Source organism: Ceratotherium simum, chromosome 29, assembly GCF_057802395.1.
Source record: "Ceratotherium simum simum isolate JZ-2026a chromosome 29, ASM5780239v1, whole genome shotgun sequence".
NCBI classification, from domain to species: Eukaryota; Metazoa; Chordata; class Mammalia; order Perissodactyla; family Rhinocerotidae; genus Ceratotherium; species Ceratotherium simum.
The window spans coordinates 20,210,045-20,237,552 of record NC_141928.1 but is presented as its reverse complement, the minus strand read 5'-3'; the positions used below and the strand labels follow the sequence as shown (position 1 = coordinate 20,237,552).

Here is a 27,508-nt window from a genome sequence, read left to right as displayed (position 1 = left end):
CATATAGAAGGCACTCAACAAGTCGTGTTAATTGGCATAGATTGAGTTCATCAGAAGGCTTTGCTGGATTAATTTCCCATGGAAAAATCTTCACTGAAAAACAATTAATTGCACATCTTCAATCTCAGTTGATATAAAAAAGTGGCCAGTTGGACAGTGATTCTGTAATTTCTGGAAAAAACAGAGTTGAAAGCATTGTCCATTATGTGACTCAAGGCCTCTTCTCAAATAAGCCACGAGATACATTTGTCCTAGTATTAAACAGAAGGGCTTATCAAACGCTTTATTTTCCATTCAACAAAACACACCGAATGAAGAGGACGCCCACCATTACCCACTTCTGATTTCTCACAAAGCTTCCTTTTCCACAAGATTATGAAGATATTTTCCTGATTCCAATTTAAAACAATAGAAAGATTAAAGGTAGATTAGAGGCAGGCCTGCCAGTTAAGAATGTGGACTTTGGAGTAAGACAGACGGGTTCAAAAGTGTCATGGAATCCAACTTGACTGACCCTCATTTTTAAAAAATCTGCAAAATGGAGCTTAAAAAAACTACAGATTACAGTTTTGAGGATTAAATGAAATAATATATGTAACCACTCAAGATAGTGCCTCTCATAATAAATTATAGCTAATTACAGTCATGTATTGCTTAATGACTGGGATACGTTGTGAGAAATGAGTCGTTAGGTGATTTCGTGGTTGTGTGAATATCATAGGGGGTACAAACCTAGATGGTACAGCCTGCTACACACCCAGGCTATACGATACGAGTCTTGTGGAACCACCATTGTAGATGCAGTCTGTTGTTGACCAAAACATTGTTATGTGGTGTTATGACTGTATTATTATTACTAAAGAGAGTAAAACAATAAAATAATAAATCCATCAAGTTAGACATTTTCAACAAATAAAAAAAAATTCAGCGTCAAGCAGTGATCTTCATCTTCAACTAAAATTCTAAGCTGAAGAAATGCCTTGGGCACCCGAGATGGACAAAATGAGTCTCTCTGCCATGAGTCAAAGGACCAGGATTAGAGTCTAGTAGTTGCTCTTTCAGCATCCTAGTCATAAGCCTGCAGGAAGACTGAGAGAGGACTCCAGTTCATCCCAGAGCCGCCCACTTGCGGACACAAAAGCTTCAAAAAATGCAGAGGAAAACACCTGGAGGTCGCCAGCCCCACCTCCACTCAGAGTGGCCCGTAACCACCCTTGCCCCAACCCCGCCTCAGGCAAACAGTGTGACACTGGCTGTCTTTTCTTTGTGGCTTTGTAGACGAGGCAATTATTATATCATGGGATTAATTTTTTTCAGACGGAGCTCGAAGATGCTAAAAAAAAATACTCAAGGCTGAAAATAAATTTATTTTTTAACATGATTTAAGAAGACAGAAGGATAGACAGGAAACTGCTGAACAATTCAGATAGATTGAGTTCAAACCTACCTCCTAGTCCTGTGAAAACTTAGTATAGTGTCTAATGCGCAGTAGGTACTCAGTGCAAGCAAGTTGTTATGACTGCTGGCGTGATTCTTATGACTGTCAAGTCTAGTACATTCGTCAAATTAATATAATTTAACTACCGTTGGGGAGAAAGTAAAGAAGCTGATATTTATCCAACACCCACTGACATATGTACTAGTCACTATGCAACATGATATCCATCGTCTCACTTAATCTCCCAGATAACCCCATGAAATCTATAAAAATGAAAAATGAGATTCAAAAGGTTAAGTGATTCTTCCTAGCCCCTAGAGCTAGAACAGAAAGTGCTAGATCCAGATTGGCTGGGCTCTCCACTATTTATTCAGTCTCTGTGATTCACAAGTTTTTTCCCTCCTGTAAAATGGGATGATTATCAGACTTCCTCTGTAGGCTCGTTATGAGGACTGGATGGGATCGTTCCTATAAAAAGCATTTAAATATGGCATGGAATATAGCGTATACACGATAAACGTAGGCTGTTCTTAGAATTGTTATTTAGCAAAGATAGGATTTGAATCCCATTTCTTCTACTTCAAAGCCCACATTCTTTCTAGCCACCCTCACTTGGGCAGCCAATGAATTTCAGATAGATTATTTGGGAAAGGGGAGGCTGAAGAAATTGAAGAAATTAAGTATTTATTAAGAACCTAATATGTTCATAGCACTAAACATATTGGCATCATAGGAAAAACTAAAGAAGCACAAAGCAGCAAAAATATATGTATATACATACATCTATATATCTATATAGATTTACAAATCTCTCTATATATTTTATATATATTTATATATACATATAATTAAATTTATCGGTTCTGAACAAGCAGCTATGTGCAAAGTGCTGGACTACACATTTGGGGAAGCATAAATACGAATGCAAAACAGTCTCTGTCCCACACGGAAAGGGGACACAGGTAGGTCTGTAATTAAGTGCGATAGCTGGCTTTGGGGATGTACCCAGAGAAATTCAGAGGAAGTTCTATGAGAGCCCAGAAGAGGGAGCCCTTCAGGCTGGTGGGGGAGGGTGTGGTGACAAAACTGGCCCTTGAAGATCCTTGCCCTAGAAGGGTTCTAATCTTGGAGGAAAAGCATAAACAGGACACCAAAAACAATGCCAGATCCTATCTAATCGAGTTCCAGATTCTACTAGACAGACAATGCTTGCCCAGGAATTCTGAGATGAGCATAATCCTTCTGGCTTGGAGTAAGAAATAGGAGGGGATCATGCTCTAGATGAAAGCTGACAGAAGCCCAGAGGGCCATAAAATTTAGATCCCTGGGAAAGGAGTGAGTGTGCTCATTTATCGAGCACCTACTATGTGTCACACAGCACACAATCCTCAGGACGGTGCCAAGATAAGGTCACTGAGACTCAGGGAAATTAAGCAGCTTGCTGAAGGTCATAGGAACCCAGGTCAGGATGACTCTGAAATGTATACTTTGAACCACCCTCACTTGCTCAAACCCTTCCCAAACTTTAGGACTCCACTCAGATGTTACTCTCATAACTTCTAGTAGACACTTACACCCTCCCTGGCAAAATACTTTGCTTTTAGTTAGTACCAAATAAAATGAATATTGAAGGAGTATATCCTAAGAGTTGAGGAACAGAACTATTTTTGTTCTAAAAAGTAGTTTTTAAGACAAAAATCCCCAGAAAAAAAAGACTCCTTGGGGGGGTGGGGAGGAACTGACCAAATACAAGAGGATTAGATGGGAATTGTTGCCATACTCCAATAATTGGGGGCTCCATTTCACTTCAGATTTGGAAGCAATCTTAGGAATCTTCAACTCCTGTCTTTTCACTTTGTAGAAGAGCAATCTGAAGTCAAAGATCCCACACAAGTCAGAATTAGAACCGGCGTCCTCTAACTCTCAGATGGTTCCTCTTTGACTACAAATGATGAAAGGAGAAGGGACAAATCCATGAAAGATCAAGGGATGGAGAAAAAGAGGGATAGCAGCATATGATGCATTATTTATTATGTGTAAATAAATAAGAATGTCATGCATAAACCAATGATTAGGGTGGATCATGAACCAAGGGTTACAATTCATCCAGTTCTATTCACTCAATTAAAAACAAACACATACATACATAGACACATACCTGCATAAAAATAAGAGTGGCTTCCAAGACTGGTGGGATAGTTAATAAATGCACGTTCAATGAAAAGACCAGTGAAAGCCTTTGTCAATTGCTCCAGATGCATCTAGGGACTGAGGTCAAGAAGCTCAAGTTACTATGAAACTTGGATCTCTCTCCTTTCCTCTTCGTACCTGCCACAGGAGAGAAATGATAAGCTGGGCTGCCAAATTTTTGTTTGTCTTTAAGAACCTAAGGATCACTTGGTCCTTGACAACAACTGTAGAACAAGTAGTATTTATATAGCACTTTTAGAGTTTACATAATATTATACCCCAAAGCGTATTTTTTCCCCAAAATGAATTTGTGAAACAGACATTCCCATTTTAAAGGTAAGGAAGTGGAGGGCTAGTGAAGTGGCTCACTCAGGGCATAGCCCTGGGATGTGTTGGAGTGAGTGGGAACTTAGAACCATAACTATCGTGTTCTGGCTCTTGGTGGGAGAGTTGAAAAAACCCCAAATGTCTAGGAATATTCAAAACCATTGTATACAATGACTTAGAAGCCCCTGGAAGAAATACAGTTTCCAAATGCTTAGTTGCCACCATTGAAGTGAGTTAGCAGTCATGCTCCAACCTCTATTGGGGAAAGAGAGAGATTTTGCAAGATATAATTTATGTAGTTCAACATAGGTCTTTTTTTAATTGAATGCCAACCTCATGACTTTTCTAGGTGACTTGGAGCTGCAGAAAGTGAAAGATTTGCTTAGGCAAATTTCTTACCCAAGGCATTGTGCGCTAAAGATCCTCTTCGTTCAGCCGGTCTCTGAAACACATTTAGGATATAATGCCATTTTCTTTTTATAACTGGAGAAACTGAGTTCAGACATTCTTGGCTTAAGACTATACGGCAAGCTCCTCCCAAACCAAGAAGATCTGAATCTGGGATCTCCCGTTGTCAGAATGGTGCCATAATCCCTGCATACCACATTCTGGCTTTTATAGAGGGGATGTCTGAGTCATTTACTCATTCTACAGATCTGCATACTTTCACCAACACATATTCTCCAAGCATGTTCCCTCTTCCTGAAGCGTGCAGGAATGATCCCAGCTCTCAGGAAAGATCCAGAGCAGCCCTGAGGACAGGAACACATGGGGAGGAAAACCGTACATTAGTGGAGTTGATTTCACCTCGGGCTTCAAGGATGCTACCTGCATGCAAACCTCACACAGCATATTTTTATCACTACCTTACTTGAACAGACTGGTAACTCATAACTTGTAATCCACCACTGCTAACTCATTTTGACTTATTAAACACTTGGAGAAAAAAAAAAAAAAAAAGAACTGTTTTGCCATAAGGGGGAGCTTTTGAGTTCTATAAAGAGAGGGAAAAAAGACGAACAAAAATATATTACATATATGTCCCAGTTCAAAACAGATCTACAAAGCAGCAAATGGTCAGATCCTTACCTGTGACTTGAACAATGTCAGAGGACCTGAATGTCTTAGGTTTAAAAAAAGAAGGCAAATTAATATTTTTCTCTCATTTTTTATGTAAAACTAAAATAATTTCTAACAACCGACAGAGTATTTTTAAGAGTATTCAGGAGCATTGAGAGACCTAGTTGTGCTGAGTCTACAGCTTCGGAAAATGCCTTTCCTCTGGTTGCTTCTGATGATTCCGTGAGGACTTTAGTGACAACATTTGGACTAACTGAAGCCAGCAGCACCGGGGGCTCAGGGAAGAGGGGGGATGTTCATCATTGCATAACTTTAAGGACGTTCTGAGATGGAAAGGGAGAAAAGGATAGGGAAGACAAGAGAGAGGAAAGGAGAAAGGAAAGAGGAAGACGGAGAGAAAGGGAGTGGAGGGAGAGAGAGTGAGTGAGTGAGAAAGAGATTAGAGTGAAGAGACAGAGGGAGAAAGAGACAGCATTACAAAAAAATCTGAGAATCAAGTTTCAAGACTCTTTCTGTGCTATAGAGAAGGATGAGGTTTACCAGCACAGTGCAAAGGGGATCCTGAGAGAAGAGAGAGATTTTTCTGCCGCCAGGAGGGAAAAAAATAGAGGGGGGGGGGGGGAAGGAGGGAAAAAAACAAGCAAAACAAAACAAAAACAGGAATGTGTGTTTTGAGCAGGAATGAGGAGAGCTGGGAGGACCATAAGGGGGTGTGTACAGAATTTCATTAAATTGTTACTTTAAGATTGTCTTCTTAAAAAAAAGGGTGTGTGGGGGGGGGCGGGAGCGAAGAGGCAAACGGCAAAGTGGAGGAAGGCTGGGTAGCTCGGCCTCTCCAAACTGATTGATTAGTCATGATCCCCGCAGTTTTAACAGGGACTCATTCAATTGGGAAGGTGGGGCGCTCGGGAGCAGATTAGCATACGCTTGTTTACTCATCTTCTGAGGGATTTTTCCCCCCTCTTTCCTTTCATTTTGTGAAGAAGGAGGGAGGGGAGGGGGGACTGGGGGAGAAGGGGGCTGTGGCTTGTGTTATAAAGGACGCAAAAAATAAATAAATTAGAGCATCTTTTGGGGGGAGGGAATTCAGCGGATCAGTGTCTTAGAGGAGCTTTTTTTTTTTTTTTAAGAGCGAGAAATCATATAAAATAAAATGAAATAAAACAAGGAGGAAGGCAACCAGCTGTTAGAGGGGGAAAATAAGGCAGATAAAGGAGCGGGGAGAGAAATTAATTGCCAACCAGGAGGAGTTGGGCTGTATTTTTCAAAGGTGGGGGGAGTGGAGCACACACCTTGAGGAGGAAAGCGAGAAAGAAAAGAAAAAAGCAAGTGGAAGGGGGGGCTCGCCCAAGAAGGGTGAAGAAGCGAAGAAAGTCGAGGCGCCGAGGCTCCCAAAGCTGGCAGCTCCGGGCGGCGGTGCAGGGGCGAAGGGGGGGCGGGGGGGACCGGCGGGCATGCGGCTCTGGAGTTGGGTGCTGCGCCTGGGGCTGCTGAGCGCCGCGCTGGGCTGCGGGCTGGCCGAGCGCCCCCGCCGGGCCCGGAGAGACCCGCGGGCCGGCCGCCCCCCGCGCCCCGCCGCCGGCCCGGCCACCTGCGCCACCCGGGCGGCCCGCGGCCGCCGCGCTTCGCCGCCGCCGCCGCCGCCGCCGCCGCCGGGCGGTGCCTGGGAAGCCGTGCGCGTCCCCCGGCGGCGGCAGCAGCGGGAGGCGAGGGGCGCCGCCGAGGAGCCGAGCCCGCCGAGCCGGGCGCTCTATTTCAGCGGGCGAGGCGAGCAGCTGCGCCTCCGGGCCGACCTCGAGCTGCCCCGGGACGCGTTCACGCTCCAAGTGTGGCTACGAGCGGAGGGGGGCCAGAGGTCTCCGGCGGTGATCACAGGTAGGCGAGGGCGCCCGGGCGGGCGCCGCACCGTCCCCGCGTCCCCAGGGGCGCGCGGGTGCCTGGGCGCGGGTGGCGGGCTGGTCGGGGGCTTGCGGGTGTGTGTGCGGGAGCCGTTCCGTCGGCAGCTCGGCGGCACCCGGGGCGAGGTGCGAGCCTCGCTTTGCCCCATCTGCGGAATGGGCGCACTCGGAAGGCGTCTCCGCCTCGCCCCCAGGAGGAGCGCGGAGAGCGCTCCTGGCCGCCCCGAGACCGGCAGTCACTGAAGGCTGGTCCCCGGGGAGCCTAGTGCACGCAAACCGTGTTCAGGATGGTCAGACGTACTGTCTCGGTTTGGGATGGAGGGGAGGATGACCCAGTTGGGATGCATGTGAAAAGAGACTCGGGGACCGTTGATTTCTTTGACTTTTTAATAGAGGTGACCCCCTTCACTTGGCCCTGTTGCCCCGAAAGCCTGCAAGGACAAGGTTGTTGTGATCGCTAGGACTTAGAAGTCCTCGAAGTGCCCCAAAGTTGCTCTCTGCTTGACGCTGCCTCTGGGATTCACCCCCTTTCCCCCAGCCACACACACACACACCCCGCCAGCCCATGTCTTCGCTTTTAAAACCCATTGCCTGTCACTCGGGGCTGGGACGAGCCCTTCCTAACGCACACTCCGCCAGTCTTCCCCCGACTCGGCTGCGAAACGGGGCGCATTTCTCATTTGGGACTTTTATGAGCCCGTAATGAATTTGAGTTCTCCCTCCTGGCCCTCCCTCTCTCTCCCCTTCGCCGTTCCGCAGCAAAGCCCATAGTGAAACCGGACACTTGGCGAGGGTTGCAAACCTTAGAAATGCTCCAACATCCATTTTTCCCCCCTCTAAATGAATCTATGGCAATGCTTTTAATAAAACTGGGGGCCGGGGGTGGGGGCGGCGCTGGAGGAGTGAAGGAAAGTTTTGCCTCTTCTGGCTGGGAGATTCCCTTCCTGCACAAACAATCTTGCCGTGTCCTAGGACGTCTTAAAGTGAGAGTAGGGGTTCCCCCTTGCTCCAGCCAGGAAACGTGTGGAGGCGTTTTGCGATCCCACCCCCTTACACACACACTTTCTTAGAAGGGAAAGCTCTGAGCTCTTCCGGCAGTTCTGCTTCTTTCTGTCTCGGCGTGGGCTTTTTCAAACCTTGCGCTGACTCCATCGTATTTACATGAAGTCCATTTCGGGGGACCCAAACTCTGTCGCTGTACCAAGACGTGCCCCCAGAGCTCCCACTCAGGCGCTACCAGATAGAGAGCAGGAAAGTGACTTTCCCCCACATCTGACGTCATCGCATGCTATTTTTTTCTCTTTTTTTCCCCAGGAAGGAGAGGGAAACTGAGCGCATTCACTTTTAGCCCCCAAGTCCTAGTCACCCAGAGGGGGGATATAATGTATTGAGGAGAGACGTTATTCATAATAATAATGATGATGGTGATAATTCAGGTCTGTGGAAGGTATGTTTACTTCTCTTTCGGAACATAGGAAAGCACAGAGCCTTCTGCTTGGACATGATTTTTAAAAAATGAGTAGATCTGATTTTTCCTAGTCTTTACCTGTCATACCAGTGATTTGGAAGGCTTCGCCTCCAGAGGGGAGATCCCAGAGCTGTATAGGTATCATCGATGAAAAGGTAGTAAGTGCATTTTTTAAAAAATATATACAGCACCTGGGATTCCACAGGAGCCTGCTTTATAAATGTCTGTAGTTCAGACAAGGAGCCTCTCTTCACACGCATTCTCCTGAGCACTCATTTGCTCTCTCACACAAAGATCGTGCAGTAAAATACTTTAATTGGATGGGGGATGTTAGGTTATTATTGCTTGTATAAAATGCCTGGTCCATTTTATGTGTGGAAATAACATTCCTCTCAAAACGGAAAAAAAAAAAAACAAAAAGTCACTGCCTGTCGTGTAGCACCAGAAAGCCAGGAGCTTGTCTCCAGAGGATTCTGGTGGATTTCTTTTCCCTCCCCAAGTTGAGTCGGAGCCAGATTTGGCGGTGTGTAAACACCTGGCTGTGAGCCAGAAAAGACTCATTCTGCGTATCCTCCACACGGTACAGACTGTTGGACTAAAAAGAACCTGCGTCTCCTTGAATTAAAAAGCAAACAAACAGAGGTTCTTTGCAGAAGCACTTTTTCAGCTCCTTTCTTCATGGAAGTTCGGGCTGGGAGAGGCAGGGCCGGGGTGGGCAGTTCGGTGTCGGTGGGAAGCCACGTCCTCCCTCGGCGACCTCGGGTGCCCAGTTTGCTGCCTGACCTCTGCTGGCTGCCTCTGGCTGGGCGTTGCCACTTTCGTAGGAATCCCTAGTCATCTATCTTGAGAGAGAGAGAGCAGGCATCTCTCAGTAGGGGCCGTGCTGCTATTTCAGGCAGAGGGTTGCTGCCTCGCTGTCAGGCCAGGCTGCCTTACATCACTCTTTGCTGCAGGATTCAATTGGGTTTCGTAAAGGTCTAATTTTACGGTGCTGTTAACCGGGTCTGTTGTCTGGCAGAGGTAGGCCTTGCCGCTCCTGGTAGGCGGGCTGTGCTCCCAGATCTGCCCGGGATGCTATTTCTGCCCCGGTTCAAACTTCACTGACACCAGTTCAGAGAGGCGCTCCGAGAGGCAGAGGGAAGGAGTGAGGAGCAGTTTGCTTCTGAAGCTCAGAAAACATGCCTTTTATTTTTCTGAAAGGGAAGAAGAAAAAAAATGTATGTATTAATAAATAAAAAAGGAAAGGCTTATGCAGACAAAAACACAACCAAAGTTAGCAAGTGCCTGTGTTCGGGATTCTCCGGAGGGCCCACCAAGGATGGACGGTCCTTAGGATTGAAGAATCCTTTAAGGCTACTGTGCAAAGGGTCTTTGGAAGTTGCCCAGGCTAGTTCTCTCTGGCAGAATAGGGAGACAGAGACACAGAAAGGGGAGGGTTGTGTGTTGGATGATATAGCTCCTCCATAGCAGGAACTAGGATTTAATCCCAGGCATCCTGACTTCCAGGCTTTATTCCCTAGACCACTGAGAGAAGGTGTCTAATAAAATCCCGTCACCCCTCATCCCTCACAGACCTACCACCCAGGCACAGCCTTCAGCCTTCGTGCACGGCAATTTGGGCTCCCTTTCAAGTCCAGAGGTCGGGGGCCTTCTGACACATCCTTTTGCTTTTGTGTCATACCAAGCAGGATCCAGACCCCTGTCCCTCATCCCCAACTGTTCCCCCCAGTTTGTAAGAAAGAGAAAGAAGAAGAAAAAGAAAACAATAGACTCAATTTGCTCCATCGAGCAGAGGCCCTGAGCAGCAGTTAATCTTGTTAAAGTTTCTCCTGACCTGTTAGATAAGTGAAATGTGGACCCCACAAGTGCTGCCCTTCTCCCACCCCCATCCCTTAGTGATCCAGAGTCCCTGCTCAGAAGGAGAAAGGGTTTTACCTGAATCCCATCCACCACCTCCGCTTGCCACACTTGCTTCTTTTGTTCTAAATGTTGGACTGTTGAGTTTGCTGGCTCCTCAGAAGAATCTTTCTATTTCCACCTTTCTGCAGCCCCCACTTCCTACTACCCACCCAACCTCCAAAAAAGAGTGCCCACATTTTCCCAACTTTAGAATTGCTGTAACAGAGGAAGGCTAGGTTTCAGGGAGTCGGCACACTAACACAGCTCTCCCACAACGTTCGTAGTCACCTGGGGTCTAGAATATTGCAATGACTAAAAGCCAGTTTTATTAGTCAGGTTACCTAAGTGGGACTCCACCTCTGCCTCTAATAGGTTGTGTGACCTTGGGCAAGCTAGTTGACTCCCTGGGCTTCACCTTCCTCGTTTATAAAGTGAGCATGGCATGAATACCTATCTCATTAAATGAGCTCACAAGTGCAAAGTGCAGAGAACTGGACTTGGTGTCTAGTAAGCACTCAGTAAACTTCTCTCTTATTATTGGACATGATTTTCCAAGGATCTCAGTCTTGGCTTTATGGCCTGAGGACACTTAAAGGCAGGAAGGAAACCAACACTTCCTGGGTGCCTCCAAGTTCCGGGCACTGTGCTAGGCACTCGTCTTGTGCCTACACGTTTCACTGTCACAACCGCCCTGGGAGGCGGGCATCATCCATCACCTCTATTTTACAAATGAGGAAATTGAGTCTCAGAGAGTTGGAGTGACTTAGTCCCAAGTCACACGGGCCGTTGAGTCAACAGAGCCCAGTTGTGAGCCCCAGTCCCAATGCCTGTTTCCTCTTCAGCAGTCTTGTTGGAGAGAGAAAAAATGCCTCCCATTCCCTTCTTTAGTCCTGCTGCAGAACGTTCCTATTCCTTCTGCCTCTCTGCGTACAGACAATACACCTACAGATTGAAGAGGATACAAATGGGTACAAATCTCACGTGGAACCCCGGATTTGACCTAGCAGATCCATTTTCTCTTCACATCAAATTATCAGACAAAGCGGGCTTGGAATCTCTGTTCTAGTTACTTGCTGTGTGTTTTGAATCAAGTGATTTCATCTCTCCATCCCTTGGTTTCCTCATCTGTGAAATGGGCATAATGATATCAGGATACAGCAGTGAAATAGACATGCAGAAAGTACCTGGCTTGGTGCCATCTCAGATTAGGGACTTAGTCAAGGGGAGCTGGATCCAGTAAGTAGGCATGTTCCCTTTTCCAGTTTGCTAGCTTAGCCTTCAGAAAGTGGGGCCTGTCTGTGCACTGTTAGGGCTTCCCCTTTCCAGTTGAGGGAGTCCATCTAGAGTAGACATTGTATCTCGGGGAACAATTAGAATCCCTCAGATCCCTTCCTTGCACTTTGATTTCCTTTTCTTTGTCCTACTGGGATGACCCTTTGGTGGTAAGAGCCAGAGGAAGTCCAGAACCACTGGACCAGTGAATAGGAAAACCAGTTAGCATCGAGGGGCAGGGGCACTCTCAGAAACAGAGGCCCAACAGTGGTCACAGTGGAGTCCAGGTCACAGATCTTCTGTTACATGCCTTGTGCTTCTTCCCCAGATGCCCTCCAACTTCTTCTTTTTCCCAAGCAGCATTTACGTGAACAGATGGGGTGACGGAGGCTGCATCACCCTTGCCCCTCTGCACAGAGGAAAGCAAACTTGAGGCTCGGACATATGGGGCTTAGGAATGTGAGTCACGCGTGGTCAGCCCAGGCATGGACTGGGCCAAGCAGCTCATTGTGGCACAGGGAAACTGAGGACGGAGGTCACACAAGGGCTAAGAATTAAGCTATATTCACAAACCACCCCATCCCAAAGGGGCCTGGGAGATCGTGTGGTTCAGTAGTTCCCATCCCTGGCAGAACTTGGAATTACCAGCTTTTAAAACATCCTGATGCCCTGGCTGCAGCCTGGGATTCTGATGGGTCTGGGGTTGGCCTGGGCACTGGTGCTTTTCAAAGCCTCCTCAGGTAATGTGGAAGGACCACCAGTGAGGAGAATCACTGATCCTGTCTGATGTCTCCCTGCTCTGCAGGTAGGGAAACTGAGCCCCAAAGGAGGAGTAGTGTTCTCTGCCTACGGAGCTGCTTAGTGGATGAGGCTTCAGAGAAATTTCACTGTCCCCATTCTGAGTTTCCAAACACTAGGAAGGACCCTTCTTCCATTCTCAATTCCCCTGCTGACCCCAAACTCCTAGGTGACCCTGGCTGTGGCCCTGACATTCCATTTTTCCAGAGCCATTCCTGTGTGTGAAGCCACATTCTCTCATTGGGTGCCTCCTTTAAAGTGCTGACACACCTGTAGAGGGGTAACCCATTGAATCCTATGCATCTGATTTTAAGTGAATCTCTCCAAGTGCTTGGGAGGGGAGAGTCTCTGAGCAGGAAGAAGGGAAGTCTGAGACATTCCTCACTTTGTACCGGGCTAGTCCTGCAGGAAGGGGTGTGTTCCTATTCTTTCAAAACCCCCTCACCTTGACATCACTCTGAAACAAGTACTGGCTCTAGGTGTCTCAGATGAGGAAGAGAGATGATCCCCAGGTACCCCAAGTGGGAGGACTTCCTCTACAGCCAGCTTTGCCTTGGCTACCTATGGCCAAGGACTCAGGGGTCCAGCAGGCGCCTATTTCTCCCCTCGCCTGCTGCCCCTTCTCTGGAGTTTAATTTCCTTTCCCTCAATGTCCCTTTAAATCTGTCTTCTTACTGCACTGAGGGCTCTGCTTTGTGCCTTGATGCACTTACTGGAAATGCTCAACTGAGAACTGACTTGTAGATCTTGGCCTCTTGGCTCCTTTGAAGCCCTGAAACTGGGAATCAGGAGCTCTGAGTTCAAGTACTGGGTTAGCCTCCTCTGAGCTGTGTGATCTGGGGCCTCAGGGGAGCGAGTTTCGGGTGTGGTTACATTCAACATCTCCATCTCACGGGTTGTCATAAGAACCAGGTGAGACAGTGGCAGCAGAAGCTGTTGGCCACGATCAGAACCCAGTCCTCAACAGTGGTAGCAGGAGCCAGAAGGTGAGAGATGTGAGGGGTTTTGCAATCAAGGTCATTCCTGGAAAGGCGCCTTTATTATCATTATTCACACTGCAGATGATAAATGGTGACCGAGTTAGCAAATCTTTTCATACCTGTGACCTCACTGGAGTCCTTTGATGTTGGGACTTCACAGGTTTGCCCAATCCTACCATGTACTTGCTGTGTGACCTTGACTGCTTCACTGTTCCTCTCTGGGCCTCAGTGTTGTCAGGGTGTACAGTGAGGAGTAGGAGTAGAATAGGGGCTTTCAAACTGTGCCCCACAAGCTTAAGGATCCCCTAGGGAGAGCCTGAAGTCTAGTCTCTGCCTCCCCCACTTCACCTTATTCTGCTTAAATTATGCAATTCTACAAGATTCCATTTGATAGAATGTACAGGTTCCTCAGTTACAGAGTTTGAATGGACATGGACTGACATTGAGGAATTACTGTTAACTTTGTCAAGGTGTGATCATGATATTATTATTATGTATTTTTAAAGATCCTAATCTGTTAGAAATGAATACTGAAGTATTTATGGGTAAACTGACGTTATATCTGTTTTGTTTGTTGAAAATGCTCCAGAAAAAAAAAAAAAAAAAAAACCAGGGTATTAAGGAGGAAGGTGGTAGATAAAAGAAGGTTGGCAGACTGATAACAGATGTTGAAACCAGGTGACAAAAATGATGGGCTTCAGTACATTTTTTCTGTCCCTTTGTATGTGATTGAGGATTTCCATAATAATAAGTTTTTAAAAATTAGAAGAGTTTGAGAGCCAGAGGAGGAGCTGAAGTCTTAGGTTCCTGCATGTTCTTTGAGATGATAGGATTCCAGATACAGAGGTGACAACTTGGAGGGGGTTAGGGACGCTCTCAAGGTCACACAGAGATTAACTGGCAGTCAGGACACAGTCTAGGCTTCAGACACTAGGAGCTCCATCTGCTCTCCTCTCTTCACACCCCAGACTCAGCTGACTGACCATCCCGGGAGAGCTTGAGGGGAGCCTTAGGGGTAGCCTATAGGAGAGACAAGTGGAGCCTCGCTGGGCAATAAGAAATTTTTGAGTGAGGACATCCTTTGCTGTATGGAATCATCCCACACACTGTGAAGCATTTAGCATCCTTGATTCTGTGCATAAGAATCCCTACGATCTGCTAATCATTGTGACACTCTAAAACATATTGTGACACTCTAAAACATATTGTGACAATACACACACACACATACACACACACTCACATTTCCACATACCCCTATTTCTCCTTTTTCTAGCTCCTTATTTCTCTCCATCTCCAATTTCTCTGGGAGCCTTCTAGAAACTTCTAGAACCCTGAGGGAATGGCCTGCAGTTGCCTAGTCTAGGGAAGAGTTGACACCCTCAGGAAAGAGGGGAAAGGCACATATGTTTACTGAAGAAGTATTTTGTCATGGTTGATCACAGGATTCAAGAGTCAGACTGCCTGAATTTGATTTCCTGACTCACCCACCTGCTGGTTGCGTGACCTTAGGCAGGTTTCTCAATGTCTCCAAGCTTCACTATTCCCATCTGTAAAATGCAGATGATACTGGCTCCTACCTTGTACAGTTGTTTTGAAGATTAACTGGGCCTCCATGTGGAAAATGCTTAGTGATGGAATCTAGACCATGGGTGAACACCCAGTAAACGTTAACTCATACTGGTATGTGTGTCTAGCCATTGCCACACGTTATTTCTAATTCTCTAAATCATTCTGAGTTAGACGTGCTTATCTCCTTTGGCAGGGCCAGGAGTGAGCTTTTCCTTCCTTACCACTCAGGAAAGATATATTGCTATCATCTTAACATAAAACAAAAACTAAATGAAAGACAGAAGTATAAACACTTTATTGTTTCATGTTCTAAAAGCAACATGTGCTCATTGTAGAGAATCTAAGAAATATAGATAAAAACAAGGGACAAGGTAAAAACTTGTCCATCCCCTGCCCAGGCATTCAGCAAGTATTTATTGAGTTCCTACTACATGCCCGGTACAGTCTTAGGCTCTTAGTATAGAGCAGTGAACAGAGGAGGAAAATATCCCTGCCCTCAGGGAGTTTATACTCTGGGGTCACATAATGTTAGGTGAACGTTTATGAAGCTAAATAGAGAGGGGAGTCTGGGGAACACTGTGTGGGGTGGGGTTACAGGAGGAATGAGATTTAAATAGGATGCTCAGGGGAGGCAGTAATGAGAAGTGGCATTGGAGGAGACCCAAGAGCAGATTCAAGGCCATCTAGAGACGGCCATGGTGTATTGGAGAAGGAAAAGCAGTGGACTAGGAGCTGGGAGATGTTAGTTTGTCATCACCTTGCTGTGTGACTTTGGACAAGTCACTTTCCTTCTTGGGGCCAATGTTCCTCATCTGAACAATGAGGGTAGGGAGCAGTTTTTCTATCTTTGCCCTAGAGACTATTTTAGCAGAGATCTCCTAGGATTCCATAAACCTAATCAGAGCTGTCTGAAGACAAAATTGCAAAGTTGGCAATAGTTTAGTTTTCTTCCTTTCTTGGTGCATTTTCTACCACTAGGTGGTGCCTGTGCCTGTCCCCCTCAGGGGCCAAGAGCCCACACACTTTCTGCTTCCTCTCCCTGGCAACACTTATTTTCGAAAAAGGACACGGTGTTCCTTCTTGCTAAGGTATCATTGACTGATAACAATGTATAATGTTGCTCTTCCAAAGACACATATACCACAGTGTTTCCCCGAGAAGCTTTATATCAAAAAGCAAAGTACCAATGGGTAGAATTTCAGTCCAAGACTAACTGAAGACATTATTTAGGGAATATTGGTACTTCCCAATAGCTGGAAGCCATCTCATTAACAACCTTGCTAATAATAACTGCCATAAATATCTGAAAAACTCACTGAGTGACCTTCCCAGTGATCACTTACTTGGCTAATGGTTAGAGTACTCAAATTTCATAATTTCTTACTATATAAAAGCTGTTCCAGACAAGATCCTGGACATCAGAGTAGGCCACTGGCCTTTCAGTCTTGCTTATCACTTTAATTATATCATTTCATGAATTAAAATACTAAGACTAGAGTCTGTAGCCATCTGTTAGCCTATTTTCCTTTTGGACATCCCCAGTACTGTCATGGATGAAGTACCTCTTGTTCCTCCTTTGCCCCACTCTGTTCTCTCTCTCTTCCTACTCTTTATACCTAGCACATTTACTTTGGCCACTTGGATTTTTTTTTCAAAAAAGAGAAAGAAAATTTGTTTTCCAGTATTATTTGCCACACACCAGGGTCTATAGAACCTGGAAAAGTAGGAGAGATGACCCTGTTTCAATTTTAGAGAATCTGAGAAGGTCCTGGGTTCCAGTTCATTTGGAGGAAACAGAGCCAAAAAGTCTAGGAGTCTGGGATCCAAGTATGTGGGTAGAGGGAGAGTGTGCCTAATACAGAGCCCTGGTCCAGCCTCTTGCCTTCAAGAAGCTTGTGGTCTAACCCGTACCTATCACCTTTGTAGTCAAGGAGTCATTCCTTTATCTGTCTCATATCCATCTTTCCTTAATTCCTGTTGTTCTGTAAACATGAAATGTCACTGGGCAGAATATGACCAAATGTGTTTGTATAGAAGGGGTTATTTCCCCCAGTGAGACTGGAGATGTTTCAGCTACAAAGACTGATAAGAAATAGAGACGGATATGATAACAGGCCAGTCAGGAACAAGGTGGCGTTGCTCTAAGAGATGCAAAGTACACAGAGAGAACATAAGAAATGAATACATACTGTATTCTGTTTTGTGAAGTAACGTTCATGTAAGTCCAAAGAACCAGGGTATGTGAGAGTCAGAAGCACTCACCTAAGCCCTTCATTTCATAGGTGAGGAACTGAGGGTTGATGAGGGAAGTGGCTTGTCCAAATCGGTGACTGAGCTGGGTAAGATCCTCTGTCTTCTGAGTCTTAGGCTGGGGCTAGGTCTACTTGTCTCCTGACTTTGCACCCTCTCCCATGGAGTAATTACCATCTCTCTGCTGATGAGCATCATTTATCTCCAGACTCTGCTCGGCGCCAGACTCATAGATCCAGCTATCCACTGGAAATGTCAGCAGGCACTTCAAACTCAAGGTGTCCAAAGCAGAATCATCTTTCCTCCAAAATTCCTTGTGTCCTCATCTAGTGTCACCCAGTCTAGATGTATTACCCACCATATTCAATCAGTCATCAATTGCTGTCTTCCCTGCCTCCTTAACATTTTTGTAGCCTAACTTCCATCTTCTTAGCTTAAGCCCTCTTCATCTCTTGCTTTGACTACTTCATTAGTATTGTAGTGCCCACTTCTCTGGGCCTCAGCCCCTGCACCCCCTTCAACCTACCTTCCAACATCCAACAGTTAGATCTTTCTAAAATGCAACTCTGACTCTATCACTTCCATAGAGACCCTTCAATAGCGCTGGGGTTATTTGCAGTTCCTCTAGATACTTTAAGCTTTTTTCACATCTTTTTCTTTACTTGGTTTGCCTCCCGTATTCCCATGTACCATTTTGCAGAACACGTAGGCCTCTATAGGATTCTGCTCAAGGTTCCCCTCTTCTGAGAAGCCCTCCCTGACTCTTCCCCAAGCGTAACTGGTTCCCCACCTCCCTTATCCACCTGTCTTCACTATACGCTCTGCACATGTATATCAAAACATCTGGAATTCTTTATCACATTTAGTTGTGTATATATTTGAAGTTATCTCAACTTCTCCACTGCCTAGCACGGTGCCTGGCTTATAAAGGAGCTCTATGTATTTTTGTTTAGTGAATGCATGACTGTATAAGAGAACCAGCTACATATCTAATGATTCTGGGAGAAAGAGCTCAGGAACCTCAGGCATGTTGCATTACGTAACCAGAGCACATGACCTACCCTGTGCGTCACACTCAAAAACATTACACAGTGGTTAATTCCATTTCCCCTTGAGCAAAGAAGTCAGAAGGGAAAAAGAAGTCTGGCCTTCCAAACAAAGCGGGGAGGGAGCAGTGTGTTTAAATGCCTCCTCAAATCACATTTCGGCCTTTCTAATCCAAGCCACATTTCAGCCTTGGTCTTCCCTTCTCAGCCCCTCGCCTGTTTGCAAAGCATTTGTTTTGTGTATGCCTTGCAGCACATAACCCCGAGCATCGCTCTCCTTTCAGATTTCCCCTCTCCCCTTATCAGGTTCTTACTGGGCCTCAAGTGTCCTGGCAGTCATATCTGTTGCCTGGGTTTTCATCCATTTCCCTCCTTCCTGATAGAGGGACCTTTCCGTCTGCTTCTCTTGATCTTGTGAGACCTTGTGGTGACCTCGGGATCTGGAATCCTCTATCCACTGTTTATATACCCTTGGGGGAGAGTACGTATTCTCAGCAGTAATAACAGTAATAAAAGCAGCTAGCTTATAATGAACACTTACTGTGTGCTGGCATTGTACTGAGTGCTACACTTTGAACCCTCTGAATTAGGTCTAGAAAGTTACATGACTTGCTGAAGACCCCACAGCTAAAGGGTGGTGGATTTGGGGTTCAAATATAAACCAGTTTAATCTTATCTCTGTCCACAGGGCCTAGCGCCCTGCTTGGACAACACGTCGTTGTCCAGTAAATGTTCCATGAGAGGATGAATATATGAATGAATGAACAAATGAATGGATAGATGGATGGATGGATGGATGATGGTGCCCCCAATGGCTAATGAAAATATTTAAAGACTGTAGAAGGACAAGAGAGGACAAGGAAGGGAGGGAAAGAGGGAGCAAAGGAGGAAGAGGTGGAAGAAAAATGTAAATGAACCTTATAAGAGATTGGCTAAGAAATCTCTTTGATGTGCAAAATATATTTTATTTGCAGGTGACTTTTGAACAAAAAGACCATTTATATCCACCAGAGTATTTCCCACCTTTAAGTAGTCTACTGGGAGATATACATTTATTTCAAAGATATTCTCTGCCAAAGACATTTCTGGATTCCTTTTTTGGGAATCAGAGCCTGGGGCATGTTCCCCCAAATACGCTCCATGGAGACACATTGTCACCCTCTGAGGAGGGCCCTGATGCATTCTGAACAAAACTGGGACATTTGTAGGTGATTGTGCTGCATGAACTATGGGGTTCTGAGTGGAAGAACGACTCTGGAGAAGCAAGGCTGATTTGTGATATGTTCTTGTTGGAGCCGATTAAGCCTCCATAGAGCCAATATAAAGCTCTCAGGATGACCCCTTTACAGAACAGCCCCACTAGGCTGATTAGATCTTATCTACTAAAAACAAACAAATATGATATCTTCTTCATCCCTTTCCCAATGATGTTAGAATCTGATTTATCAAATCTGCTCAGTTTACAGATGGAGAAATGGAGGTCCAGGCGAATTAACTTGTTCAATTAAGCTAAGTTGAGTAAAGTTACGCAGCAAGTTGACAGCAAAATTGAAACTAGAATTCAGGTCTCTTGACTCCCAAATCAGTACTTTCCACTGAATCACTTTGTTTTCCTTTACAGTGTAGGATGATAGTTGTATCTGTGGGTTTACATTAGTTAGCTTATTAGAAAACATATGGCTGTTTAATAACTTTTCTTAAGCACTTCTTATGTGACAAACCTGTGTCCTAGGCATTCTGTGAGGTTCAATAGGAAATGATGGTTTATTAGGAGAGGTAAATCTTCCTTCCTTCCTTCCTTCCAACTTTCATTCCATCCATCCATCCATCCATCCATCCATCCATTTAATAGATAGGTATTTAGCAACCTTTATGTCTTTGTGTATTATATATTGAGCTAGGTGATGGGGATTAAAAGAAGGACAGGGCACAGTCCCATCCCTTGAGGAGCTCCCAGTCCTAGTGGCAGAAGCAGGCTGGTGAACAGATACATGACATCATGGTAACTTCTATAACTAAGCAATTAATAGAGTACTGGGGAAGCACAGAGGCAGAAACACTGTGTTGTTGAACAGTCGTGTTTATTAAGGGGGCTAGAAAGTACTCTTCTATTTCAGAGGCATAAGAGGTCCCTTCCACCTGGAAGGGTTGGAGACTTGTTTGTGAAATAGGTGGCATGTATATGTGTGTGGAATGCGTGCCTTTTCTTCCATGTGGATATATCATGCATGCCATTTTAAACGTAGAACCATAAATCAAATTAGAACAATAAACACTTTTAGATTCATGCCTCGACTGAGAACATTGACCCAGAGTAACTTTTAGGAGTATGACACTAGGAAATTATTGGCCAGATCAATCCATCACCATCCAAATCAAGTCCAGCAGTCCCTACTTTTCCCTTCTCATTGCATTTATCACTCCGTTGAGATGGTTTCGTACTTGTCTGTCTCTCCCCACTTATCTCCAAGCTTCTTAGGAGGAGAGACCCTTTCTTCCTTCATCTCTGCTTCATTCCTACCTTTAACACATTACCAGCCCTGCCAGTTGGTGTTCAGTAAACTTTGTTAAATGAATCGGAGATGGCTCCAAATAAGGGAGAAGACAGGGTGAGTGAAAGTGGATGCTTTGAGAAATGGTATCGAGAGCCTTAGGAAGGGCCAAGCAGTGAAGGCAAGCATGTTAGGAATGGCATTAGCCAGTAGATATGGCCTTGGTCGCTCAAGCTGACCAGTTACCAGTATATGTTCTTACCACCTTTCCGTATCACTCTGCCTCCCTTTCTTTCTGCTGAGCGAGTATACTGTTCTGTTTGTTTTAAGTCCTTTCCCCCATGGTTTTCTCTCAGCTTCTCCAGTCTCATCCCTGGAGAGAGCTGCTGAAGAACCCAGTGTAATTGTGTGGGGTGTACCTATGCTCCTGCTGCAACTCTCACCTGAGCCTTGGAGACCTCCCAGAGGGTAGGAGAGCAGAACGGTGGCAGGAATCACATCTGTCATGCTCAGTGTACCCTCCCAGGGCCTGGCACATTGCAGGGATTCTACAAATATTTGTGGGTAAATTTCTGGATGAATAAATAGCATAAATTTCCAGTGCATCTAGTCCAGTTTCCTCAGTTCACAGATGGAGAATCAAGTGTCCAGAAGAGGCAAGGAAATTATCCCAAGTTCCCTCCCAAATCAGGGACAGAGAAGCACTGGACCCCAATTCTCTTGACCATTCCTTCCATCCTGCCATATTGTCTGGGATTTGGGCCCAGATCTCTTGAACTTGGTCACAAAGATTTCAGATCATTGAATCTTGTAGTTGGATAGGACCCAAACTATCCTTTTGCAACTGGGAAGTCTGAAGTCCAAAGAAGAGGAGACATTTGTCCAGGGTCCCACAGTGAGGTAGTGACAACACCAGTGAAACCTCTGTGTGTCTCCACATGATCAACAAATATATAGTATGTGCCTGGCACTGTTAGAGATGCAGGAGTGAGCAAGATTGAGCAGGTCCCTGCCCTCATGGACTTTATATTCTTGTGAGGAGAGAAAGACAATAAATGTGTAAACAATTGTAAGGACTTATATATTAATAGTGATAAGTGATAAAAGTGGGTGCTGTAGAGAATGACTGGAGTAGACGGACACTGATTTAGGTGATCAGGCTGAGGCTTGAATGACAGATGAGAAGGAACAAGCCATATGAAAAGATAAATGAAGAAAGTTCCAAAAAGAGAGAGAGAGAACAGCTAGCACATAGACCATGAGGCAGGGCAAGTCCAGGATGCTGATGGAGCAGATGAGCAAGCCACTGGGAGACATGTGTGTCTGGAGCTGAAGGCAGCTCAGGTCATGGAATCTGGATTTTAATCTAGATGAACTAGGAAGTTATTGGAGAATTTCAAATGAGGAAGTTACAAGATCTGATGTATGTATTTGAAAGATCACTCTGACCTCTATGTGGAGAATACATGTCATGACCCCAAGAGTAGAATCTCAATTATACCATTATCATGAGGTGAATCGAATGTTGATATTATTATTTTAGTTAGGACTTAGTATTTTGGTTAATAGCATTACCCTTTATTTTATTACTAATAGCGTTCCCAACTAAAATCCCTGAATATTTTAGATCAACAGAGGAGAGGGGTGTTTCTTGCACTTCGATCTCAGAGGACTCGAAGAGATTTGTGAACCCCAAGACATTTTCTGTAAAAATTTGAGGCTGTGCACATTTCTCTGGGGAGAATGTCCAAAGTTTTCATCAGTTTCTTAAAGGGGTCTATGGCCCCTCAGATCATGACTTAAATGCCTAAAAGCAGGGGGCATATGAGGTCATTTCCTGAAGCCTGTTCCCAGCTCTAAAATCCGAACACTTTAGGAGACCTGTGAAAATGAGAATGTTGATGTTGAGTTGTCATTTCAGACTGAGGAATTGCACTTTCCTTCATCTGTACCCTTGTTGGAGTAAATAGAATTTGGGACTTTTTTTCCTCCGAGGAGAAGTTAGTTTATTCCTTAGAAATATAATCTACAACTTTGTTTATTCAAACTCTGGTCTCTGAGTTTCTCTGAGTTTTAAAATAGGCAAGTTCACTTCAAATGTAGCCTGAGGTGGTCCTGACAATAATTATTCACTGTGGACTTTACCCATGAATCTATGAGTCCAAATATCCATCCACTCTTCCATCCATCCAACCATCCAACCATCTACCCTTCCTCCCTCCCTCCCTCCCTCCCTCCCTCCCTTCCTTCCTCTTGCTCTTCCTCCTATACCTCCATCCCTTCATCCCTTCATCCCTCCATCCTTTCATCTCTCCACCCTTCCATCAATCCATGCCCTCCTCCATCTACCCTTCCATCCATGCAATCTTCCATTTACCAGGCTCTATGCTAGAGCTGGGGCAAGAGTTAGGAGACTCCAGTCCTTGTTCTTATGCCACTGTGAGCCCTTGAAAAAAATCCCCTGAGACACCTCTACTGAACCTTTTGCTTTTACTAGAGTACAGTTTGAAAACCCCACTTCAGAAGTTGAAAACTACTTTGAAAAAATTAAAGTGTTTTGCCTGTATAGTTGTATAAGTATTCCGGGTAGTGCTCCAAGTCTGGGTCTAGACTACCGGAGGCTCCTTTATCAACGCTAATGTTTTAGGTCAATAACAACTTCTACCCTTAGGTCAAGAGGTGGTGGGAAACCAATAGAGAATGAGAAATAGAGGCAGGGCTCTTTGGGTAAGGGCAGGCTTCATAAAGGGAGCAGAGAAGGGAGCTAACAGTCCCTTAGCTCCTGGACTGTCTTTGCCCATAACCCCTAAAGCTCTTGTGTAGTGATTCTGAGCCTTCATGATCCGTGTGTGCCCCTGGATGCATGATGTAGCAGGAAGCCCTTGTAGCATGGAGTTGTTTCAGTTTCCGAAGTGTTTTCGATGTGTACCTATCATATTCCCACTCGCCTTGTAAAACAAGCATTTTCATTTAATACAGTGAGGTCTTTGTATTCTCAACAACAAACACATGGTCTAAGGCTCGCGGACACAACCTGCCTTTTTCTCTAACACTCTCCCCCCCGACCCCACTCTGTCCGCCCTTACAAAGCCCAATGTCAGCAGAAATATCTGTTTACAAACAAGGGCTCCGAGGGAACAGTATCGGTAGCTCAAACAAATCTCGAGAACATGCCCCCAACTCTGTCCTTGGAATCCTTGTGAACAGTGTGTATCACTGGCAGCAGCTTTCGTGGAAGGCTTCCTGCCTTTCCATCTTTCCATCTGTCTTCATGTCTGGCTTCCTCTGTCTCCTTCCACTTATTCATTAAGACTGTGAGGATCCTGGACGGGAGAGGCAGTCGGATGCTGGCTTGGGCCTCGTGGATATCTGGAAAACAGAGCCCAGACAGGGAGTTGCTTGCAAATAGCAAGACAGACCCAAATACATCCAGCCTGCAGTGTCATCTGAAGCAGACACTGACTGAAGAGGGATTATTAATGGGGTGGATGTAACAGTCACATGATGATCATGCAGCTCTAGATCATTTTTCTAGGATTATCAGCAACTGAAGGGATTCTTTTGACATTCTCTCAAACTTGAGTCTGTTTTAGCTCCCTATTATCCACACATGGCAATGATAATAGCTAACATATTTAGCACGTCATATGTGCCAGGCACTGTTCTGAGTACTTCGCGTGCATTAACTCTTCAATCCTCACAATAACCCTCTGAATTAGGTATTATTATAATCCCTGTTTCCGAGATGAGAGAACTGAGGTACAGGAAACTTAAGTGAATTGCCCAAGGTCATACACCAAGTGAATGGTAGAGTCAGTCTCCAGAGTTTACATTCTAACCACTCCTCCACAAACCTCTCTAGATCAGGTCAGACTTCCTTAGCCTCACATTCAACTTACTCCTCAAATGTTGTTTCCTACCACAACTTTTCCTAGTTCCTTCTATCAGGCTTTCTCCACCCCAGCACTGTTGACATTTTGAAATGGATAATTCTTTGTCATGAGAGTTTGTCCTGTGCACTGTAGGAGGTTTAGCAGCATCCCTGGCCTCTACGCACTAGATGCAGTAGCACCTCCTCCCTGGCTGTGATGATCAAAAATGTCTGCAGGAACATTGTCAAACGTCCACTGGTGGAGAACCATTGACTGACGTGGATTCTGCTGATTCAACAGAATTATCTGGTGTTCCTAGAACACGTATCCCCACCTCCACGCTTTTTCCCATTTAGTTTCCCCCTTGACCTCACAGTGTCCTTGGCCTCCTTCCCATAAGTCTTCTCTATTCCAGAGTCTTTCAGTTCCTCAACATCTTTTACAGCCAGAGAGGAAATACTAGCCTGTCTGGGCTACTGATCTGCTTGTTTTTATGCTTTCTTGTTTAAAAAATGGTCATTGTTTCCAAACTTTCCATTTAAAATCCCCTAAAGATTCCACAGGAGTCTTGAGTTAAAGCTCAATTCATTCCACACACTCAACAATTATTTATTGGATCTACCTTGTGTCAGATCCCAGGCTAAGCACTCAGAGTATGGAGTCAAAGGAGTTATAATACCTGCACCTCAAGAGTTCATGTGACAGATTATTGGAGCTGGAGAGAAATTTGGAGATCTGCTCTCCACCCTCTCCTGGTTGAGTAGATGGGGAATCCAAGCCCTAGAAGGTAGATGGTCAAGGTCAACTAGAGACCAAGCTCAAGACTAAGCTAGATCATCCCACACCTTGTGGAATAAAATTAAAATTCTGAAGTCCCAAAGAGCATCTAAATACCATTTATCCATCTGGAGCCTTAAAGAGCTCCGTTGAGTTAAGTCATAATTCACTATTTTCTAGGAGATGTGAAAACAATTGAAAATTAATATCCAAAAAGTCTGTCAGCCCTCTCTCTTCAAAATTTTGCTTACAGTCCATGCTTTTCATTATGGGTCTTCAGGCTGAATGACTCCAGATTGCCAATGAGCACTGGGCAGGGAGTCCTGAGACATGAGTCTTGGTTCTTTCAGCTCTGTGACCCTATTGATAAGAACACTGTGAAATCCCTAGCTAATGATTCCCACTTCCCAAGACTCTTTTCCTGAAGAACCACCAAAGATTCCCTATTGTCTGTGGAATACACTTCAGATTTCTTGGCATGCCTTTCATAGTCCTTTGCCATCTAGACTCAGATAGCCCTTGCTATTTCATTTCCTTCTAATATTCTCTGCACCCTCAGTTCCATCAAAAGGAAATGTCTTCCCATCTCCAGAGCCAGCTTCCAGTAACGTAACAGCTCTTGCCTTTGCTCATACTTCACCTTCTACTAGAAGGTCTTTGCCCAGCTTCTCTCTACCAAATTTCTGTTCCTCATGCAAGGCTCAGTTCTTGTGTCACTCGTCCAGGAAAACTTCCCTGAGCCTTCTTGTCTGAATCAAGTGCTCCTTCCTCTGAGCTCTGAGCTCTGTTTGCTTGTCCCTCTGCCAGAACTTACTCTAGTATGCTTTATTTGTTTATAATTAAAAACTGCCCCTTGTCCTCACATAGTCAGTTTTCTCCTGGCTGGGCAGCATAATTTAGAAGTTAAGAACATGAACTCTTAGGTCTGATGGCCCGGGTTTGAATCCCACCGCTGTCACTTGCCAGCAAGCTACTCAGGCTTGGACAAGTTATTTGGGCTTCTGTGAGTCTCAGTTTCCTTGTCTGTAAAGTGGAGATAATAATAATACCTCTCTGCTTGGATTACTGTGAAAGTTATCTGAGCTAATCCATGCAAAGAGCTTAGCACCGTGCCTGGCACGCAGTGAACGCTCTGCAAGCATCAGCTATCATTGCTGTCGCTACAGAGGAGAGTAATTCCGGATGGCACCAGCTCTGCGAAGCGGGGATCTGCCTGTCTGGCTGCGTCCCTTCCTTATCTCCCTTTGCCATCTCTCTCCCTGAAAGGCTCACCCCTGGCTGTGTGGGCCAGGATGAGGTGATGGCAGGCTCACCCGAGACAGGAGCTTTTGTTTCTAGAGCTCAGCCCACACTGTCTGGGGTGCATTTGTCCATAACTTGCTGTGGGCCTGCATCAGTTATGAAATGTACATCATTTGGCTCTCCCATGTGGGAACCTTCCTCGTCCCTCTGAGCTCTTTGAGGTGCTTAGTGCCCGCTTCCAATCCTATTTTGTAGTGAGGATCCGAAGTCCAGAGATGGACCCAAGGCTGACTCATCTGTTAGGCACAGTTGGTGCAGTGCCTGAGGTCCACGGTACTTGTAGGGGGTCCATAAAAATGGCTTAATTTCTTTTAAAATCAGAAGAAAATAGTTAATATAATACTAATACATATGTAACAATGAATCCAGTCTCTTGATTATATATATCTTTATACCAATGCAGTCATAAAATATAATTATATATGTTTACGGAAGAAGGAAAAAGTGCCCCAGGCCCGTGAAAGTCATGATGTGACCCTGGTGAAGAGGAATTTGCCCAGATCAGTAGTACATTCGTGGCAAATCAGGGAAAAAGTTCATGTCTTATCATCCCCAATTTAGAAATCTTTTCCCTACATTTTCAAGAAAATTCCTAGAAGTTATTTTGCCAGTCTTCTCCTTTGCCAGATGAGAAAAGGGGGCCAGAGAGAGGGTGCGAGTTGCCTCAGGTCACAGCTTAGTCAAGCCAGCAAACAGCTGAGTTGTGCTTTCCTGACTCCTTGTTACTCCTTTAGTATTTTACACAACAAAGCTAGTGACCAATCATGCCAGCCTCCCATTATATAGATGGAAAAATCGAGGGCCAAGAAGTAGAAGGGTTTTTACCTAGTGTCACAGAGATGCCCAC

General features: G+C 45.2%; 1 protein-coding gene across 1 annotated transcript in view; it reads left to right on the top strand.

The window, feature by feature from the left end:
• The first annotated feature begins 6,489 nt into the window (after positions 1–6,489).
• The window catches only part of PAPPA (pappalysin 1), a 240,959-nt gene continuing 219,940 nt past the window's right edge, over positions 6,490–27,508 (top strand). The window contains exon 1 of the mRNA XM_087419210.1: positions 6,490–6,910. Within this exon, the coding sequence (XP_087275336.1) occupies positions 6,490–6,910 (421 nt within the window). The remainder of the gene's footprint in view (positions 6,911–27,508) is intronic.